The 19,055-nt window shown below is 46.1% G+C and overlaps 1 protein-coding gene across 3 annotated transcripts; it reads left to right on the forward strand.

Moving 5' to 3' along the window:
* Positions 1–427: 427 nt before the first annotated feature.
* LOC310635878 (uncharacterized protein) lies at positions 428–17,261 on the forward strand. Of its 3 annotated transcripts, XM_083355227.1 has the most exons (6): positions 428–767; positions 3,189–3,354; positions 5,806–5,916; positions 9,859–9,932; positions 11,178–11,304; positions 14,277–17,261. In XM_083355227.1, the coding sequence occupies exons 4-6, from the start codon at positions 9,876–9,878 to the stop codon at positions 16,610–16,612; spliced, it is 2,520 nt and encodes an 839-aa protein (XP_083211353.1). In that variant the 5' UTR covers positions 428–767; positions 3,189–3,354; positions 5,806–5,916; positions 9,859–9,875; the 3' UTR covers positions 16,613–17,261. The 3 variants fall into 3 exon arrangements, with proteins under 3 accessions (XP_083211353.1, XP_083211351.1, XP_083211352.1); XM_083355225.1 differs by lacking the exons at positions 428–767; positions 3,189–3,354; positions 5,806–5,916 and having other exon boundaries at positions 9,341–9,932; positions 11,157–11,304; XM_083355226.1 differs by lacking the exons at positions 428–767; positions 3,189–3,354; positions 5,806–5,916 and having other exon boundaries at positions 9,341–9,932; positions 11,157–11,304; positions 14,280–17,261.
* The last annotated feature ends 1,794 nt before the right edge of the window (positions 17,262–19,055 follow it).

Here is a 19,055-nt window from a genome sequence, read left to right on the forward strand (position 1 = left end):
CTGCAAGACATCCCCGCCGCCTTTTTTTTTCCTTTTCACCTGCAGCAAAGCGCAAAGGGTGTTGGAGAGAGAGAAAGAGAGTGCAGCGTCCTAGGGAGGCCAAACTCTGGTCTGGTCTGGAAAGATCAAAGTCCATCTCCACCCTTTCCCCTCCAGCTCCTAAAGCCCAATTCCTCCCCGGACGATTCCCCTCGGACGCCCGCTCCCCTTTGGCTTCCCAGGATTAGAAGCGGGATGCGCCCGGGCGCGCCCTCTTGCAAAAGCCTCCGGCGTCCTCGAGGCAGCCGGAAGGAGCCCCCCCCCCAGCATCTCAAAGGAACCCGGACCGGGTAGACCGGAAGTACCCCTCTAGGGAGAGCCGCTCGGTTGTCTGCAAGTGTCACTCTCTCTCTCTCTCTTTCTCTCCCCCCTAAACCCTTTCGGGGAGGAAGGCGCATGCCCGCGGCTGGGCTGGGCTGAGCTCGGCAGGCGAAGGCGGCGGGCCAGGGAGGAAGGCGTTCTCCGCTGCGCGCCTCTCTCGGGGATTGGAGTCGGGGCGAATGCCGGGCAACAAGATCAGGGTCTTGGTCCTCAAGGGTCGGTCCGAGGGCTAGCCCAGCTCCGGAGAGCCCCGCTGCTCGCCAACCCCGCACCGCACCCCAATGCCCAAAATAATCTCTGACCGACCCGAAGGGAGTTAATCTTTGCCCTCGATGAGACGCTTCTTCCAAACGACCGCCGGCTTCTGAAGAAGCGTCTTTGGGGAAGAAAACCCTCCGGAATACAAGGTTAGGGTTTTGTGTGTGTGTGTGTGTGTGTGTGTGTGTGTGTAGGATAGGACAGGATGGGGTTACGATACGGATAGGATAAGGATAGGGATAGGATGATAGGGATAGGATAGGGATAGAATAAGGATAGGATTGGGATAGGGATAGGATAAGGATAGGATGATAGGGATAGGATAAGATAGGGATAGAATTGGGATAGGGGTAGAATAAGGATAGGGATAGGATTGAGATAGGGATAGGATTGGGATGGGATAGAATAGGGATGGGACGCAGTGGCTCAGTGGGTTAGGATGCTGAGTTTGTCGATCAGAAGGTCGGCAGTTTGGCGGGTCGAATCCCGAGTGCCGCGTAGCAGAGGGAGCGCCTGTTACTCGTCCCAGCTTCTGCCAACCTAGCAGTTCGAAAGCACGTAAAAATGCAAGTAGAAAAATGGGGACCACTACGGTGGGAAGGTAACAGCGTTCCGTGCGCCTTTGGCATCTAGTCATGCCGGCCACATGACCACGGAGACGTCCTCGGACAAGCGCTGGCTCTTCGGCTTTGAAACAGAGATGAGCACCGGCCCCTTTAGTCGGAAACAACTAGCACGCATGTGCGGGGGAACCTTTACCTTTTACCTAGGGATGGGATAGGGATAGGATTGGAATAGGATAGAATAAGGATAGGATAGGAATAGGATAGGACAGGGGTGTCAAACTCAATTTCATTGAGGGCCGCATCAGCATTGTGGTTGCCCTCAGGGGGCCGGCTGGGTGTGGCCTGAGTGGGCGTGGCCTACTGTGTGGGCATGGCTAGAGTGCGTATGGCCTACTGGGTGGGCGTGGCCAGCTCTACATCATTCGCATCGAGGGTGCCTATGGGGGCCTGGGCAGGAGTGGGGCAGATCTGAAGGTCTCTGGCAGGAGGAGGGTCTCTGGGCCACAGGGCCAAGGCAGTGGGGGCCGTTCCCTCACTCTTTCCAGGATGGCTTCGCGGGCCGCATGAAACCACTTCACGGGCCGGATCTGGCCCCCGGGCCTTGTGTTTGACATGTCTGGGATAGGATAAGATAGGATTAGGATAGGATAGGATAAGATAGAATAGGATAGGATAGGATTCTTTATTGGCCAAGTGTGATTGGACACACAAGGAATTTGTCTCCAGTGTATAAGCTCCCAGTGTACATACAAACAGTAAGTGATAAATCAGGATCATAATCATAAAATAAAATCCTCATAAATCATAAGATGTAACACACAGTGATAGTCATAGAATACTAAATAAAAGCAATCAACATAAGTCATAATGGGATACTAAATAAAAGCAACCAACATAAATCACAAGATACAAAGCACAGAGTGTTAAGATGCTAAATGAATAGGTAATAGGAAAGATGAGAAGGACAAAAGTAATACGGGCCTTCTATGTGGCTTGACATCCCAGGGTCTAAGAGAGTGTTGTGAGAATTAGTTGTTCAGTAGAGTGATGGCTTGGGGTGGGGGGAAACTGTCCTTGTGTCTTCTTGGTTTGGCGTGCAATCCATAGAGCAGGGCTTTTCAACCTTTTCACCCATTGTACCACTTTTAGGATATGGCAACATCCGAGTACCACGTCGCCTAGCAAGGTGTCAAAAACTTGATGATCCAAAAAAAAAGTAAAAAAAAGTGATGAAGTACAGGTAGTCCTCGACTTACAACAGTTCATTTAGTGACTGTTCAAAGTTACAATGACACTGAAAAAAGTGCCCCCCAAGCCACAGCCAAGCAAGACACCTGCCTGCCCGTCCAGCGGCGTTCTTCTGTCCAAGGTTTTCATTGTTGTGAGCATTACTGTTGAGGTTTGGCAGCGGGGGTGGGGTGGGGAGGTGTTTGGTTTTTATTTCTCCCCACTCTGCTGGGTGGTTGCAGCAGGTTTTGGTCACTTCACATGACCCTGGGACACTGTGACCATCATAAATATGAATCAGTTGCCAAGCATCTGAATGTAAATCACAAGACCCTGGAGTTGCTGCAACATTCCAGCTGATCGCCACTTCTTCTGGGCTCAGCAGAAGTGCTGGGATCAGCGCCAAGCTCCAGCTGGAGCCTGGCGCTGATCCTGGCACTTCCGCTGAGCCCTGACAGCCCTGCAGCTCCAGCCATCTCTCGCTCAAGCTTGTGTGGTGCTGCCATTCCCCTCCTCAGCTACCATTTTTTTAGGATGGTCGCGTGCCAGGTGCCAATGTACCACAGGTGGTACCCGTACCACTGGTTGAAAAGCCCTGCCCTAGAGCATCATCTTGAGGGAAGACGTTGAAACCGTTTATGTCCAGGAATGTGAGGGGTCTATAGATATTTTCACAGCCTTCTTTCTGGCTCGTGTAGTATACAGGTCCTCAGTGGAAATATGGAAGCAGAAGCATTAATAGGAACAATAATCATTTATTCCATTTCTATCCTGTAGAATTTGCAGGAACAAAGGTGCTGTTATTTTCTGGTGCTGTTACGGATCCGGAAGCCTTTGAGTTAAATGGCTGCTGAACGGCTCGGAGGAAAGCGGGGTGATCCCTCCTTAGAGAGGCTGTTTGGGGGAATCCCTCAGGAAGATCCAGCGCAGAAGAGACCATCAGGTAAAAAGTCTCCTTAGGATGCCCTTTAAGCCTCTGACTTGGCTTTGCTCAAATTACTTTCATTGGTGAATTCATGTTTTAAAATGTGTTCTGGTGATAACATCACTCAAGAAAGTCTTGTGGCAGCAGCATGCAGTTAAAAAACAATTGGTCTTTCTGCTGGGTTGGTGGTTCTCAGCATGTGGTTCACGGATACCTGGGGGGTTTGCGATGTTGTCACGGGAGGGGGTGTCCCACAAAGGATTGAAGAAATGTTATGATTTAAATTTGGAGTTAAGTCTTGGGGGTCCCTTCCTATGATCTTTGACCACAAAAAGGTATTTTAAAGGGGGTCTGTGGTGAAGAAGAATCAGAAGAATCAATTCTACTCCCCCTCTTTCGTGCCTTTCAGATTTTGCCACTAGGCTGATACAAGATGTTGAGTGAACCACAAACAACCTGCTAGTGTTGTGATTCATTGTCAGCCTGTGCTCCCAGCAGCTGAGTCTGATGAATCTGAGGAGGAGGAGGGGGGGTTTGGAGAGCCTTTGGTGTCAGAGGGAGGCTCTGATGCACTGCAGGACTCTCAGCCTGGCCCCTCCAGTCATGTTCCTCATGAGGCTCAGCTGTGTGAGTACGAGGTGTCGGACTCAGAAGAGTCACAGCTGAATCTGTTCAGAGACGCTAGAAGCAGAAGGCAATCCAGCAGAGCAGAGCGGAGCAGAGAAAATCAATGAGGCAACTCAGTGAGAGGAGGAGAAGGCAGTGAGAAGCCACGCCTTGGGACTGATAATAAAAGGGGAAGGTGTGGGCAGGGCTGGTTGCTGAAGGCAACCGTTTGGAGACATTCTAAGGCAGGGGTGTCAAACTCAATTTCATTGAGGGCTGCATCAGCATTACGGTTGCCCTCAGGGGGGCTGGGGGTGTGTGGCCAGGGTGTGCACAGCCTACTGGGTGGGTGTGGGTTGAGTGTGTGTGGCCTAATGGGTAGGCATGGCCAGCTCTACATCATCCACATCAAAGGTACCTATAGGCAGAAGGAGATGGGACCGGCGTAAGTGCCAAGGCATGGTCCACTGGAAGAGCTTCACTGTTCCTCTCAGGCCAGGGGGGGGCTGGACTGTGGCGTGGAGGTCAAATGCCCAGCCCAGCCCTCAAGCACCCACGGCACTAAGCCCAGCCCCACTTCCCCAAGGGGGAACCCAGCTGCACTTACCTCCTCAAGGCTGCTGCACTTGCTCTCCTTAGCCAGGTTGCTCATGATGGGTACGAGGGCAAAGTCAAGACAGAGGCCCACTCCATCTTCATGTGAGGAGACCTGGCTTTGTATCCAAAGCTTCCTTAGCAATAGGATGGGAGACACACACACCCCCCGCCAGGATACGCCAGGAGGAGGAGGCAAGGGGATGGTGAAAGGGTAGCAGGGAAGGACTAAGGCAGGACTTCCCTCACACCCTCCCTTTCCTTCCTTCCTTCCTTCCTTCCTTCCTTCCTTCCTTCCTTCCTTCCTTCCTTCCTTCCTTCCTTCCTTCGAATGGTGGGAAAATATTTGAAATGAGGGAGGAATTAAAACAGGCAAGAAACACAGCTGAGGAAGTGTCATCCTTCATGAGGAATGAAAAAATGCACCATCGCCTGGAAGTGGCCAGCACATGGCCCTCGCCTACTTCACATATCCGGCTTGGTGGGCTGTGGGGAAGGGGATGCCATGAGCAGCATGAGTCGATGTTACCTGCGCAATGCTGCCCAGCTCCTAGCCTTCCTGAAGTATGCAGGGCCATGTGCTGGCCACTTCCAGGCGATGGTGCATTTTTTCATTCCTCACAATGGGTGATACCTGCCCAGTGTGCACCCAGGGGGCAGGGTCGACACGGCAGGGGCTGGTCCCTCGCTGTTTCCAGACAGCCTTGTGGAGCTAAGACTGAATGCGTTTCAGCATAGATGGCCACCACGAAATTATACATTGGCTCTCGGCCGGCCTGGGCCAGGACCAAGGCAGCGGGGCCCGTTCCCTCACTGTTTTCCAGGATGGGTTTGCGGGCCACATGAAACCACTTCGTGGGCCGGATCCGGCCCCCGGGCCTTGTGTTTGACATGTCTGTTCTAAGGGAATCCTGGTCTGTTCTTGCTACTTCTGTTTAACTCTTCTTTGTTGACTCTTGTTTGATATTTTGACTCATTTATTGAAGGAAATAATTCTGTTGCTTTTTTGTTTGAACTGTAAATAAATTTGGGTTGGGTTTTTCCAGCCTATTGACTGTAAAGAGGAAAAAGGGGTTGTCCCTGACACACAAACAGGGCCGGTCGTAGGCTGGAACAGAACAGCTTGATGGAGGCAAAAGATTTGGGGTGGGGGGAAAAAGAGGACCAATGGGTGGGGATGTCTTTGCCATCTGATTCATTCCTTCGTAGTGCAGAACCGAGGAGCGATCACCTGATGTCTTCCTTTCCCTTTCTACTCTGCTGCTGTAGTATCCATTAAAGATAATGCTGGCTGGAGAATTCTGGGAGTTGAAGTCCAGCTGGAGATTTTGGGCTCAGTTGTCATTGGAAGTTGAGGATTTACCTGTATAAGGAAAGAAGGTTAGTGAGGGTGTGAGAGTTCAGACTAGAGGTAAACAAAAGTCATTACTAAAAGCCAACATGCGTTTGTCAAAAACAGATCATGCCAGACAAATCTTATTACATTCTTTGACCAAGTGACAAAACTAGTGGACCAGAGGAATGCTGTAGATATAATTTACTTGGACTTCAGTAAGGCATTTGATAAAGTAGATCACAACCTACTACTCGATAAGATAGAAAAATGTGGGTTAGACAGCATCCTCACCAGATGGATTTGTAGCTGGCTGACTGGCCATGCTCAGCATGGGGTCCTCAATGGAACCGCATCTACATGGAAGGAAGTGTGTAGTGGGGTGCCCCAGGGCTCTGTTCTGGGCCAGTGCTCTTTAACATCTTCATCAACGATTTGGACAAGGGGATAGATGGGGAACTCATCAAATTTGCAAACGACACCAAGCTGGCAGGAATAGCCAACACTCAGGAAGACAGGCTTAAGATACAGGAGGATCTGGACGGACTTGAACACTGGGCACTATCTAACAAAATGAAATTCAATGGTGAAAAAAGTAAGGTTCTACATTTAGGCAGGAAAACCAAATGTACAGGTATAGCATAGGGGGTACCTTGCTCAAAAGTAGTTTGAGTCCTAGTGGACAATCACTTCAATATGAGCCAGCAGTGTGCTGCAGCTGCTAAAAAAGCCAACACAGTGCTGGGCTGCATTAACAGAGGGATAGAATCAAGATCACATGAAGTATTAATACCACTTTACAATGCCTTGGTAAGGCCACAGTTGGAATACTGCATCCAGTTTTGGTCACCACGATGTAAAAAAGATGTCGAGACTCTAAGCAACAAAGATGATTAGGGGACTGAAGGCTAAAACATATAAGGAACAGTTGCTGGAATTGGCTGTGTCACGAAGAGAAGGATGAGGGGGGACATGATAGCAGTGTTCTGATATCTCAGGGGCTGCCACAAAGAGGACTCAAGCTATTCTCCAAAGCGTCCAAAGGCAGGACAAGAAGCAATGGATGGAAACTAATCAAGGAGAGAAACAACCTAGAACTAAGGAGAAACTTCCTGACAGTTAGAACAATTAACCAGTGGAACGGCTTGCCACCAGAAGCGGTGAATGCTCCAACGCTGGAAGTTTTTAAGAAGAGACTGGACAGCCATTTGTCTGAAATGGTATAGGGCTTCCTGCCTGAGCAGGGGGTTGAACTAGATGACCTCCAAGGTCCCTTCCAACTTTATTATTATTATTATTATTATTATTATTATTATTATTATTATTATTATTATTATTATTATTATTATTATTATATAGGTAGTCCTTGATTTACGACCATTGTGGAGTCTGCTCATCACCCTTGTAAGTCGTGATGGCCCGATCATGTGACCAACTCGATTTTATGATCTTCATTTGCAGTGGTCATTAGTGTTATGCCCCAAACTGGAAGTAACTTTTAAAATGTGGTCACATGACCCCGGGTTGTTGCAAACACCTGCACACCTGGCCCATTTGCCAAGTAGGAGGTGTCGTCCACCAGCCTAACTTTGAATCCAGGTCAACCTGAAGAAAAGGTTGAAAACCACTGTGCTAGGCTGTTCCAACTGAGAAAAAAATAAATATTTGTTGTTGATGGGAAGCAGGACTCTCAGCAAACTTCCAAACGATACAGGGAGGGATACTCATGAAGGTATCTTCAAGTCCTATGGTGCTTTATTGCATAAATTTACTGTTTGAGGATGCATCTTGACCCCTGTCTGGAATCACTGGAGAAGGTTGTTCACGTTACTAACAGAAAAGAGTTGAAAGGGACCTTGGAGGTCTTCTAGTCCAACCCCCTGCTCAGGCAGTAAACCTTATACCATTTTCTGTACATTACTGTACAGGAGACAACAAGGGCACAAATTGCCAAAGAAAATGGCTCCAGCCATCTTAAAGTGCAGCCATTTGAAGCCAAACATCACGTACTCATAAATAAGTCACAGATCTTGCCAAATGCTGAAGTGGCAGCTTAAGGTCTGGTTCCTAGAACTGGGGAAGTTGATCTCTTAGAACTGGGGAAGTTGATCTCTTAAATTTGCTCTAGGCATGCTGAATAACCGAAATCAAGGCCAATAAAAGGGAGTTTGGGTTCCTGGAGTGGGGACGTTGCTGCTAAGGGGTATTGCTTTTGTTTAGGAATCAGTATAGGCGCTTTTGCCTTGCTCCCAATTAACAGGCAGAACCTTGTATTTTTGTCCCCTCTGCAGTACTCGGCTCCAGCAGATTGGGTGATCTCCACTCCTAAATTGGGTTGGGGGAGAGATCTAAAAGTACAGAACTGCTTCCAGTTCTGGTGGAGACAAATGCAGGTTCTCTCCAGTAGTCCTGAATCCCAATTAAAACGGCTCCAGATGATTCTTGGTTATGCTTCGTTGTTGAGATATGGCCACCCTCTCTGATCTTTGTTAATACAGGACAGTGTTGTGATTCAGGGTCAGCCTGTGGGTTCGGCAGTTGGGTCGGACAATTCAGAGGAGGAGGAGGAGGGTATTGGAGAGCCTGCAGAGAACAGCCCTGAGGCTTCACAGAGCCCTCAGCCAGGCCCCTCCCATCTGGTTACAACGCAGACCCAGCTGTGTGAGCCTGACTGCGTGGATGAAGATGACCCACAGCTGGCCCTGTTCAAGGACGCCTGACGCAGGAGGCAGTCAATCAGGAGTAAACAGAGGAAGGCAATGGGGCACCTCGGGAGGCGGCAGAGAGAAGCCACGCCTTGAACTGTTTAAAAGGGGAATGTGTGGGAGGGCTGGTTTGCTGAAGGCAATGTTCTGAACCAGCCCTCTTCTGGCCTTGTAGTAAGGCAAACCCCTATTCAGAAAGAAGAGACTGGAGAGCGTCCAAGGCTAAAAGGCATCTGCCAAGATTTATTACGCAGTTAACAAAAACACTAGAGCTTGACTCCTCAAGCGGAAAAGTTGCTTTCAGCAACCAGCCCCTCCCCAAACACTCCTTTTATAGAGAGCTCAGGGCGTGGTCTCCCTGTGCCTCCTCCCGAGGAGTCCCACAGCCTTTCTTTGTTTGTTCCTGCTCGACTGCCTCCTGCGTCGGGCGTCCTTGAACAGGGCCAGCTGTGGGTCATCTTCCTCCGCACTCTCGGGCTCACGCAGCTGAGAAGAGGTCCCCGGCTGAGGGCTCTGCAAAGCCTCCAAACCATCATCAGCCGGTTCGTTACCCTCCTCCCCCTCATCTGAGTCATCCGATACATCGGACCCGGCTGTCGGACCCACAGGCTGGCCCTGAGTCACAACAGGCAACCGGTTGAATAGCTCCTGTTTCATGGTTCGTGTTTTTGTTTTGCTCTGTTTGCTCTGTTTTGTGTCAATAAATTTGGCAGGCTTAGTTCCAGCCTCTTGCCTTTTTGTAAAGGGGTTGTCCCTGCCTTTTCTGCAGGGCCAGTAGTAGGCTGGTACAGAACAGATAGATAGGAGCTGGAAAATAAGCATCTAAGTCTAGGGTGGTTTTCTTTCAAGACGACGTGTTCTTCTGGCTTCAAGAAGAACTCCTTTCTCACTTCTGATGCAGCCAGCTCCCCACTTCTCCCTTGGCCACCTCCAGCATGAGCAGAGCCTCTGTCATTTCCAAGCACCTGGGAGGGGTGGAGTTGGAGTTGAGTAACCACCATCTCTCATACCTCCACTGGATTTTTGTTGGTCTCCTGTGATTGACAGAATTACCACTCGGTACAATCCCTATCCCTAAGCTTCCGTTGCCTCCCACCATTCACACAACCTCATCCGTCTGAGTTAACCCAGATGGGATGTTCTCTGCCCACAAGGCACTCAGACCTCTCAGTCACCCAGTCAGCCTGCATAAAGCATGGAGTATCCAAAAATCAAAGTTCCAAAATAGGGGAAGAGTGTTTGCATAACAAGTAATTCCTGTTTCCCCCCCCCCCTCAATCTCAGAAACCAGACCAACATCGATGGTGGCTTCTGGCACATCTGTTGTCTGTGGTGGAGCACCTGTTTTTCCAAGAAAGGTAGGAAGATCTTTGCCTCCTCAAACTGCTAGTGTCATTCAACGTGATCCAGCCCCGTCCAAAATTGGGGGTGGGGGTGGGCGTTTTCATAAGCAGCTTCCTGATACTTTCTCCCTTGGATGCTGAATGGAATGTACTTGGTAATGTCATTATGGTTTGAAACTTTGCAATACATAAGCATGTGATATTGATCAGCAGTCTTAAAAGAATCACAGGTTAAAAATTATCTAAATACATTGCAGACTGATGTGGAGGTTAAAACTAGAAAGAAATTAGGATGATAAGTTGAGTGAGGCTACTGTAGTTTATTATCTGGCTTACTATATTAAAATTCTTAAATTGACTGTAGTTTTAAGACATTCCGCTTATGAAGATGCACACGCTTCCCCTTAAGCTTATATTTGTGCTATGTAGTTCATATCCATGTCTACTCATTCTAGTTGTCCTTCACGTTATTCAGATAATCCTCGAGTTACGGCCACAGTTGAGCCCAAACTTTCTGTGGCTAAGCAAGACATTTGTTAAGTGAATTCTGCTTCATTTTACAACTTGTCTTGCCACACTTGTTAAACGAATGACTGCAGCTGTTAACTTACTAACATGGTTGTTTAGTGAATCTGGATTCCTCCTTGACTTTGCTTGTCAGAAGGTCGCAAAGGGGGGATCACATGACCCTGGGATCCTGCCACTATTACAAATATGAACTCATTGCCAAGCATCCAAATTTTGATCACCTGACCTTGAGGATGCTGCAATGGTTGTAAGTGTGAAAAATGGTCATAAATTCACTTTTTTTCCAGTGCAGTTGTAACTTTGGTCACTAAACAAATGGTTGTAAGTTGAAGAGTACCTGTTTTTCCTTGAATCATGCTTTGATTCTTTTAAAAAATGTAACAAGGTCCGTTATTATGCTCAAGAAGCCATGCAAAGCATATTTAATTTTATTCTTAACCTCCACTATAACAAGGTGGTTTATTCATGTTTCACGTGAGTCTTTGGATATTATAGAAGGGTGCACATCAAAAATAGGGTTTAAAATTAGCCAGACTCATGAAAAGTGATCCTGGCTGTATTTTCATCAGAGGTTCAGAATTCTGTCCCATTTTTTTTTTCCAGGGCAATTGCTTTTTTAAAAAAATTGTAGTTGGAAATCAGGTTTGTTATTTAATTAAAAATAGTTTGCATATACATTATTCATCTGTATCTTAACAGAGACGTTTGTAGAATGTGTGGTTTCTGTTTCAGAACTCTGTTTCCTTTGAGGATGTAGCTGTGTTTTTCTCTGTGGAGGAGTGGTCCCTGCTGGATTGTGAGCAAAAGACTTTGTACGAAGAGGTCATGCTGGAAAATGCAAGGAACGTGGCCTCCTTAAGTAAGGAACTCTGTTTCTCTAGGCCAGGGCTGTCAAACTCAATTTCATTGAGGGCCGCATCAGCATTGCGGTTGCCCTCAGGGGGCCGGGTGGGTATGGCCTGGGTGGGTGTGGCCTACTGGGTGGGCGTGGCTAAAGTGCATATGGCCTACTGGGTGGGCATGGCCAGCTCTACATCGTTTGCATCAAGGGTGCCTATGGGGGCCTGGGCAGGAGTGGGACAGATCTGAGGGTCTCTGGTCCAGGGCCAAGGCAATGGGGGGCCGCTCCCTCACTGTTTCCAGGATGGCTTCGCGGGCCACATGGAACCACTTCGCGGGCCGGATCCGGCCCCCGGGCCTTGTGTTTGACATGTCTGCTCTAGGCTGAAATTGTGGTAGAAAGTATTTTTTAGCCAGATGTAGAGACTGTCTAGAAAGAGTACAGAGTAGAGCAACAAAGATGATTAGGGGACTAGAGGCTAAAACATATAAGGAACAGTTGCTGGAATTGGGTATGTCTAGTTTAATGAAGAGAAGGATGAGGGGGTGACATGATAGCAGTCTTCCCATATCTCAGGGGCTGTCACAAAAAGAGGGAGTCAAGCTATTTTCCAAAGTACCTGAGAGCAGGACAAGAAGCAATGGATGGAAACTAATGAAGGACAGAAGCAACCTAGAACTAAGGAGAAATTTCCTGACCGTTAGAATAATTAATCAGTGGAACAACTTGCTTCCAGAAGATGTGAAGTTCTTAAGAAGAGACTGGAGCACCATATATTGGAGGAGAGTGTCCTCATCTACATTTCTACTCCTACTTGGTCTGCTAAGAAGAGCTAAAACATTCATCCTGTCTCCAGATATAGGAGAGGGGATCCTCCATGCGATTCCCATCCCAGCCAATTTCCATTCCTGTTTGTCCCACTTAATAGATAACCTAGGGACGCGGTGGCTCAGTGGGTTAGGTTAGTGAGCTTGTTGATCAGAAGGTTGGCAGTTTGGCAGGTTGAATCCTGAGTGCCGCGTAGCAGAGTGAGCGCCTGTTACTCGTCCCAGCTTCTGCCAACCTAGCAGTTCAAAAGCACGTAAAAATGCAAGTAGAAAAATAGGGACCACTACAGTGGGAAGGTAACAGCGTTCTGTGCGCCTTTGGCGTCTAGTCATGCTGGCCACATGACCACGGAGACGTCCTCGGACAAGCGCTGGCTCTTCGGCTTTGAAACGGAGATGAGCACTGGCCCCTAGAGTCGGAAACGACTAGCGCACATGTGCAGGGGAACCTTTACCTTTTATAGATAACCTTCCTCTTCCTCTTTGTATTTTTCTGCCTATAATGAAGGCATGAGGAAGCCCTAATAAAGGTAGTCCTTGACTCACGGCTACTATTGAGCTCAACATTTCTGTTGTTAAAGCGAGACATTTGCTAAGTGAATTTTGCCCCTTACTACTTTTCTTATCGCAGTTGTTAAATGAATCACTGCAGTTGTTCAGTCAGTGACACAGTTGAACATGCCTTCCCCACTGGCTTTGCTTATCAGAAGGTTGCAAAAATAGGATCACATGCAATCATCATAAATACGAACCAGTTGCCAAGTATCTGAATTTGAATCACATGATCTCAGGGACAGTACAGTGGTCATAAGTGTGCAAAAACGATCATAGGTTACTTTTTTTCCAGTGTCGTTATAACTTTGAATGGTCACTAAATGAATTATTGTAAATCAAGGATCATCTGTAGTCCCACAGAGAGTGTCACTTAGAGAGAGTTGGGCTGTTCAACATATAGAGAACTAGGGTGGGCCAAGATCTCAAGAGATGGGACCTTCAACCTAAGCGGTTCTCCATCTCATTTTCTCCAAAGCTTTCTTAAATGCTGAGACAAGTAAGGATGAATGAACGCACCCAGATTGAGAACTAGTTTTTTTTCAAGGCAGAGCTCCCTCATGGAGAGGAAGCTGTAGCTCAGTTCTCAAGTCCAAGTCCATCAGCACTTTCCTCTTCTCAGTTTGAAATTAAACCAGTCGGTGCTTCATCATCAAGCCCATTATTGAATGGAGGCAGCTTTTGAAATTACCTTCTGCTTCCTTCTTTGTCTATGGAGATTCTCAGGCATCCAGGTAATAGTTATCCCAAAGGTGCTTTTTCATGAGCCAACTGGACTTTCTTGTTTTTCTTTGAAGATATTTCACTTCTCATTCAAGAAGCTGCTTCTTGCTCTGACTGGATGGTGGGGAATGGAAGGACTTATACTCCTTGCAGAGAGCTGGTTATTTGCATTCTTTTAGAGAGTCATTGAGGCCATTCTGGAGATTTATATGTTCTAAATGTTCTAAAGAGGTCATCTATGTCTAAACTGAATAGCCCTTGCTCAACAGAGGGGGAGGGATAGGATATCATCTGTCTCCAGTCTACAACACAGTTCTTTCAGTAGTTCCAAGAAGGCTCCACACCCATTTTCACTACTCAGGTGATCCTGAGGACCTGGATAAACCTCCAGGTGGCCTCAACAACTCTCTAAAAGAATGAAAATGACCAGCTGTCGGCAAGGAGTATAAATCCTTCCATTCCCCAGCATCCAGTTAGGGCTGAAGAAGTTTCTTTGATGAGAAGCAAAACTTCTTCAAAGAAAAACAAGAAAGTTCAGTTGCCTCGTGAAAAAGCACCTTTGGGATTCTTCTTTGGAACTGAATCTGAAGATGTAGTAGAGCTGATGGTGCCCAGGGACAGGATGGACAGGATTCAGGTTTTTCATTCTATATCATGGAGGATGATAGGGAAGCCTGTGGCAGATCTTACATCAACCTGATACCAAGCACAGCCCCATGTTATGAACATGCCCTGATAGAAGCAGGTAGAGGAATAATAAAAAGAGCTAAAAGGAAGCAGAGCTGGAGGGAAGTTTTAATAGTGTTTAGATAAGGGCTTGCAGCAATGATGCTTGATCCTGTTTGCATCTCCCTTTGTGTCAATTTTTTTTCTTTTTTCTATTTGAAGCAGATGATGGATGGGAGATGGAGAGTTCCGGCCAAGAGGCAGCAGCACCTTTGCCAAAAGATGAAAAGGAAGTTGCTGAAAAATTTCCTGGGAAGCAAAGTTCTGTAGAAAAACAGTTAAAGGGGGAGCTGGGGAGATGCTCTGCTTTACCATGTGCAGATATCTGTGTCTTCTTAGCCAAAGATGTTCACCAAAAAAGAAAAGTTTGTCTGAAGTGTGGAAAAATACCCACAGATGAATCAGGATTATGCAACGGTTGCAGAAGCCACATTGTAGAAAAACAGAATGAAAGTGGAAAACGCACCAGAAGGACTTTTCTCCTTACTTTATGTCAGAGAATGCAAGGAGAAAAACCATACAAATGTCTGGTCTGTGGAAAGTGCTTCAAAGATTTAAGTCATTTTACGTCTCATTATAGGGTCCACACAGGGGAAAGACCGTACAAATGCACGGTATGCGGAAAGTGTTTCAAAAATCCAAGTCATCTTATTTGCCATAATAGGATTCACACAGGAGAGAAACCATATAAGTGCACCGAGTGTGGAAAATGCTTCACCGAGTCTCGTTCCCTCACTTGCCATAAAAGAATCCACACTGGGGAAAAACCGTACGAATGTAAAGAATGTGGAAAGAGTTTCAATCAAAAACATAGTTATACAGTACATAACAGAATCCACACAGGGGAGAAACCATACATGTGCATGGAGTGTGGGAAATGCTTCACTGAATCCAGTTCCCTCACTTGCCATAAAAGAATCCACACGGGGGAAAAACCATACAAATGCACAGAGTGTGGAAAATGCTTCAGTGAGTCAGGTTCCCTTGCTTCTCATAAAACAATCCACACAGGAGTGAAACCATATGAATGCCAGGAGTGTGGGAAGAGCTTCAGAGCTTCAGTTTTACTTGCTTCCCATATAAGAATCCACACTGGGGAGAAACCATATAAATGCACGGAATGTACAAAGAGCTTCCGTTCTGCAAAACACCTTAGTTTCCATAAAAGAAAACATACAGGGGAGAAACCATATAAATGTGTGGAGTGTGGAAAATGCTTCACTGAATCAGGTTCCCTGACTTACCACAAAAGGATCCATACTGGGGAAAAGCCATATAAATGCATGGAATGTGGAAAGAGCTTCAGAGCTTCAAGTTTTCTGACTTCTCATAAAAGGATCCACACTGGGGAGAAACCGTACAAATGTAAGAACTGTGCAATGAGCTTCAGTCAAAACTATCAGTATGCTATACATAACAGAATCCACACCGAAGAGAAGCCATATAAATGCACAGAGTGTGGAAAGGGCTTTCACAAGAACAGTCATCTTACTTACCACAAAAGGATTCACACTGGGGAGAAACCGTATAAATGCAAAGAATGTGGAAAGAGCTTCATTCAGAAATATCAATACACTGAACATAACAGAATCCATACTGGGGAGAAACCATATAAATGCACGGAGTGTGGAAAGAGTTTTAGAGCTTCCAGTTTTCTTACTTCCCATAAAAAGTTCCATGCCGAGGAAAAACCATATAAATGCATGGAGTGTGGAAAGCCCTTCACAAATTCAGGTTCCCTTGCTATCCATAGGAGGATCCACACTGGGGAAAAACCATATCAATGTAAGGAATGTGGAAAGAGCTTTAGTCAAAAACATCATTATACTAGACATAGCAGAATCCACACTGGGGAGAAACCATATAAATGCATGGAATGTGGGAAATGCTTTACTGAGTCACGTTCCCTTACTTGCCATCAAAGGATCCACACTGGTGAGAAGCCATATGAATGTGCCGACTGTGGAAGACGGTTTACTGAATCCCGTTCCCTCACTTCCCATAGAAGGATCCACACTGGGGAAAAACCATATAAATGCCTGGAGTGTGGGAAGAGCTTTAGAGCTTCAAGTTCTCTCACCTCCCATAAAAGGATCCACACTGGGGAAAAACCCTATGAATGTAAGAACTGTGCAAAGAGCTTCAGACAAAAATATAATTATACCATACATAACAGAATCCACACTGGTGAGAAACCTTATAAATGCCTGGAGTGTGGAAAAAGCTTCCGTTCTCAAAAATATCTCCCTTCCCATAAACGGATCCATACAGGGGAGAAACCATATCAGTGCAAGAAATGTGACAAGAGCTTCAGTCAAAAACATCATTATACTGAACATAACACAATCCACACTGGGGAGAAACCATATCAATGCATGGAGTGTGGAAAATGTTTCGCCGAGTCAGGGTCCCTCATTTCCCATCAAAGAATCCACACACATGAAAAATCATATAATTGTATGGGGAATGGTATTTACTCGGCACCAGTCTCTTTATGAGCATAGAAAAACCCATTCAAGGGAAACCCATAAAAACAGACTAGAACTGCATAAGTGGATTGTGCAGTTTGCAGGCTACAGCCTTATGCGGTCCCCCCCTAAATGTAATGTTAGAAAGTGGAAGATAAGGAAGGATTCTGAGGAGAATGCAGAAGAATAACTGCAACTGATTACTTGAGTGATATTAAGCATTTGTTCTTACAGAACCCTGAATCTAATCTTTTTTGGAGGATCCACTTTGACACCCTTCACTGTTTATCTCTGTCAATTTATTGCCACTATCTGTGTTTTCCCCAAAATAAAACTGGGTCTTATATTAATTTTTGCTCCAAAAGATGCATTAGAGCTTATTTTCTGGTTAGATATTATTTTCGAGGAAATATGGTAGAAGCACCCAGAAGAGTGACAGTAGAGCAACTCTGGAATTTTCTCTCTTTGCAGCTAAAACCTTAGTTTGCATCTCTCTTGTTATCCCTCTGATTGATCAGATTTTTAATTATGAGGGTTGTCAACACTTTCTGTGTTTTAGTTACTCTTCTGGTGTCCTCACTGTAATGGGATAGAAAAACCCATGCTGGTTCTAAGGCACAGGTGGGTGATCTCTGCTTCATTGTGATGTAATTTCTTGAATAAAAATGTACCTTTTGGTTTTCTCTCTTTCAAAGGTTAGTTTGCAGAATCATTTTATAAGGCATCAGTCTCCTTGATTCTTTCTCTCTAGGAGTAGTTTTAACCTATACAGTAGGTTAGGACAGGAATCCTGGCAGTGTTCCACAGTTGCAAAGTGGAAGATGAAAGGTTTCATTCCCTGGTTCCCAAATAATATTTTCCACTTAATTATTAGAGTTGTGATTGCATGTAGAATTTGGGTTGAATTCCAGACCCATAGCTCCTTAGGGAATCCTATGCAATGCAGAAATACTTTGATTTTAGAAGGAGGTTTGAATCATCACTGATTGATCCAGTGTAAGTTTTTCTGAGAAGAGGATGAAAGATGGATGATTACTTGGCTCAGCTGGACATGGATGCCAAGGTAAACCCTCTCTTTAAAAAAAGATGTCAAAACTGGTTACCAGCTTGCTTCCAGGTGCAATTCAAGGTTTTGCTGATCCCCTTTAAAGCCCTTCTTGGCATGGATCCCAGTTATTTGAGGGATTGCCTCACCCCACTGGGATTCATCCGTCCGACTCAGATGAGGCATGCTATGGGTACCTTGGTGGAGCAGTGGGCTGATGCCTCCTTAAGTAACACCAGCTGCCTGCAATTAGTGCAGGTTCGCGTCCCACCAGGCTCAAGGTTGACTCAGCCTTCTATCCTTCCGAGGTAGGTAAAATGAGGACCCAGATTGTTGGGGGCAATTAAGCTGACTTTGTAATAATGCTGCTTGGGGTGTGTGTGAAAGCCCTAATAAGCAGGCATATACATAGAATGAAGGCTACTGCTAAGCTTGTAAGCCACCCTGAGTCTTCGGAGAAGGGCGGGATATAAATGGAATTAAAATAAAAAAAATTAGCCTGATTATTTCAACTGGCGGGGTTCAGGAGGAGTACCTTCTCTGGTGTTGCTCCTGCCCTTTGGAACATCTTAACCCCCCCCCCCCCATGTGAGATTGGCGTCAGCCCTCCTATCTTTTTATAAAGGCCTCAAGACCAGGTTTTACCGGTCAGCTTGGATTCCCAGTGGGGGAACAGAGCAGTGGAGGTGATTGATCCAGAATGGGGATCGTCTCCCCATTCTGTCCTGCCCTCCCCATGTATTCTTACCTTTTAAAGTCTGATTTTAATTATTTGTGTTTTAACTGTAATTGTAACTGTAAGCCACCCAGAGTTACCCTATGGAAAGATGGACAGCTGATAATTTGTATAAATAAATTGAATATCCCCTCTTATTTTTCCTGATAGCAACCACCTCGTGAGGTGTGTTGGCTGAGAAAATGACTGTCATAGCTGGCTTACATGCTTAAGGGGGACTAGAACTCACAGTTTCCCAGGTTTTACTCCCAACACCTTAACCACTTGTGATCATTATTACAAGCTCTTCCCAAAGAATGATGCAAACCAGAAAAAAAGTGGAAAAAACCCAATGGAAAAAGACAAGAGACAGCAACACAAATCAATAATTCTTACTTTAAGACTCAGAGGTTTATTTTGCTAATAATTTGGAACATAGCAAGCATAATAACACATCATGTATGTTAATAACCCATTGCAATGAGGACCATATGACAATAGCAGAATCCAATAGGACAGTTATAGGCCAATAGCAAATCAATCAGGTCCAGTCCCAATCTTTTATACCCTTTCTTGTTCTACAACTGTATGCAGATGGTCCACTGACTTTTGCTGACGTTTGCTGACCTCTTACTGACTCCCTGCTGACCTCTTTTCCACATATATTTTCTGCTGAACATAACTTTCCAAATATACCCGTGTACATTGGAACC

This window comes from Vipera ursinii (assembly GCF_947247035.1).
Source record: "Vipera ursinii genome assembly, chromosome: 2".
Classification (NCBI taxonomy): domain Eukaryota; kingdom Metazoa; phylum Chordata; class Lepidosauria; order Squamata; family Viperidae; genus Vipera; species Vipera ursinii.